The sequence below is a fragment of the Penaeus monodon genome, chromosome 41 (genome assembly GCF_015228065.2).
Source record: "Penaeus monodon isolate SGIC_2016 chromosome 41, NSTDA_Pmon_1, whole genome shotgun sequence".
Classification (NCBI taxonomy): Eukaryota; Metazoa; Arthropoda; class Malacostraca; order Decapoda; family Penaeidae; genus Penaeus; species Penaeus monodon.
This window is the reverse complement of record NC_051426.1, coordinates 20,660,384-20,662,883: the sequence shown is the minus strand read 5'-3', so window position 1 is coordinate 20,662,883 and position 2,500 is coordinate 20,660,384. Positions and strand designations below refer to the sequence as shown.

At 31.9% G+C, this 2,500-nt stretch overlaps 1 protein-coding gene across 1 annotated transcript in view; it reads left to right on the top strand.

Annotated features, from left to right (window-relative positions):
- LOC119598291 (tolloid-like protein 2) overlaps nt 1-2,500 on the top strand; it is a gene marked incomplete at its 5' end in the record, with an annotated part of 90,398 nt that overhangs the window by 56,037 nt on the left and 31,861 nt on the right. The window contains 1 exon segment of the mRNA XM_037947951.1: nt 657-763. Within this exon segment, the coding sequence (XP_037803879.1) occupies nt 657-763 (107 nt within the window).

The following is a 2,500-nucleotide window of genomic DNA, read 5'->3' as shown; positions in this document are numbered from 1 at the left end:
CAAATGCCACGGTTATCTTGCAAATACTGGTGATGCTGAGAATGAAGACCCGTTTTCTCCGATGACGAAGGGAGCCATCTTGATTGGGTTGTCCGCTCCGAATACAGAAACCGAGTCGTTGGGATAATTTCAGGGGGGACGTTTACAAATTCATGTTTGATATTGTTACTATGATCATGGTACCAAGGGTTATTACTGGTGCAGGTGGTTTGTTGTTATCATTTTTAATATTATGATCATTGCTAGTAGTAGCGGTATCGTCGTAATCATCATCATCATCATACTCATCATTACCATCATCATTTATATTGTTGTTTATAACATTAAGAGACTAAAGAAAAGAAAAAAAAATTATAATTATCACTAAGACTACGCATTTTTTCTTGCCAACGCTGCATATCCAGTCCAGCACATTTAATGAATGTAATTAATAACAATTTGTAGCTAATGCTCATCAAAACATTGTCTTTTCGCCAGGACGGCAGTTTGCTCTCCTCTCCTGCAATAGTTAAGCTACTGCCATTTGAATTATTTTTACTAGTGCTAATCATTAAGCATAAATTCATGGCTGACAATGCTCCTATTAATACAATTGAAACTCAGTAGTTTGCACCACTTGATGACTGACCTCTGACCTTTCTCCCTCGCCATGCAAGGTCAGGACTACAACTTCAATAAGCTGACGGCGGAAGAGGTCAACTCCCTGGGCCAGCGCTATGACTTCGACTCCATCATGCACTACGCGAGAGCAACGTTCGCCAAGGTGAGTCGGAATAGTGGCGTCATCCTCGCAGCATTTGTGCTTATTGCTGGTAGTTGGAATTCTATTTTTGGACATGTTTTTGTCAGTGTGGTTCATCGTTGTTGATTGTATTTTCTGTCTCGTTATTAATTTTGTTTTGATAATTATTTATTATCTATTAATATTATTGTTTTTCTTGTTGTCAAGGTGATGATCACTGATTTTTTAGATTATTATTTTTGTTGTTACTATAGTTATTATCATTACCAACATTCTTGTTGAAAAGGTATGCATGAGAATGAATACCTTCACAGTGCAAGAGATGTATTTAACCGGTTTCGATTATTTCTATATCAGAAATATGTCTGACGAAGATATAATTGAAACCGGTTACATATATCTCTTGTATTGTGAAGATATCCATTGCCATTCATACCTTTTTTACGTTTGTCAACATTTTTCTCTATTACCATTATTATTATTATTGTTATTATTATTATTATTATTATTATTGTTATTATTATTATTATTGTTATTATTATTTTTTTTTCTTATCAGTACGAGCAGAATTGTTATTAGTATTATTACATCATTATTATTTTTCTGTTATGATGATTATCATTATTACTGTTATTGTTATTGCTATTATTATTATTATTATTATTATTATTATTATTATATTATTATTATTATTATTATTGTTGTTGTTGTTGTTGTTATCATTATTGTCATCATCGTTATTATCATTACTATTATCATTATCATTATTGTTAATAATCTCATTATGTTAATAAATAATAATGATAATAATAATAATAATAATAATAATAATAATAATAATAATAATAATAATAATAATGATAATAATAGTAATAATAAGGATAACGATGATGATGATGAGAATAATGGTAAAATGATACCACTGTTAATGATTATAGTGACAGGATAACGATGATAATATTAACAGTAATGATAGTGAACATGGTAGTGATAATAATAATGGTGATAATGATAATTTTATTATTATAATAATAACAGTAGTAATAATGACAAAAACAGTAATAATAGCACTGCTGATAATGACGATGATGAGATGATAATTATAATTATAATGATAATAATGAAAATAATAGTAATAATAATAATAATAATTATTATTATTATTATTATAATGTTATAGTGTTGTTGTTCATTACCTCGTTCGTTACCTCAGTCATTCTGCAGGATTATATTTTCCTCGAGTTTGTTTCTGTTCGCAGATTGCAATGTTGGGTTTGGGTTGAAATTTATGTGTATTTTCTTTATTCTTTGACTGATTTTTCTATTGTTTTTGGTTGTTATTTGTTATTTACGCGTTTTTTTCTTACGGGTTTATTCTCTCTCTCTTTCTCTTTCTTTCCTTCTCTCTCCCTCTCTCTCTCTCTCTCTCTCTCTCTCTCTCTCTCACTCACTCACTCACTCACTCACTCACTCACTCACTCACTCACTCACTCACTCACTCACTCACTCTGTGTGTGTGTGTGTGTGTGTGTGTGTGTGTGTGTGTGTGTGTGTGTGTGTGTGTGTGTGTGTGTGTTTATGTGTGTGTTTATGTGTGTTGTGTGAGCTCGAGAGTTATATTCGCATCTCGCCCCCTGCCCCTCCTCCTCATCAAAATGATCATCCTCATATCATCTATATTCTGGAGCATTTTGATGTTGGAGAATTAATATCCCGTCTTACTTATTACGCTTCCCAGCCACGGCGGAGAGTTTTTAC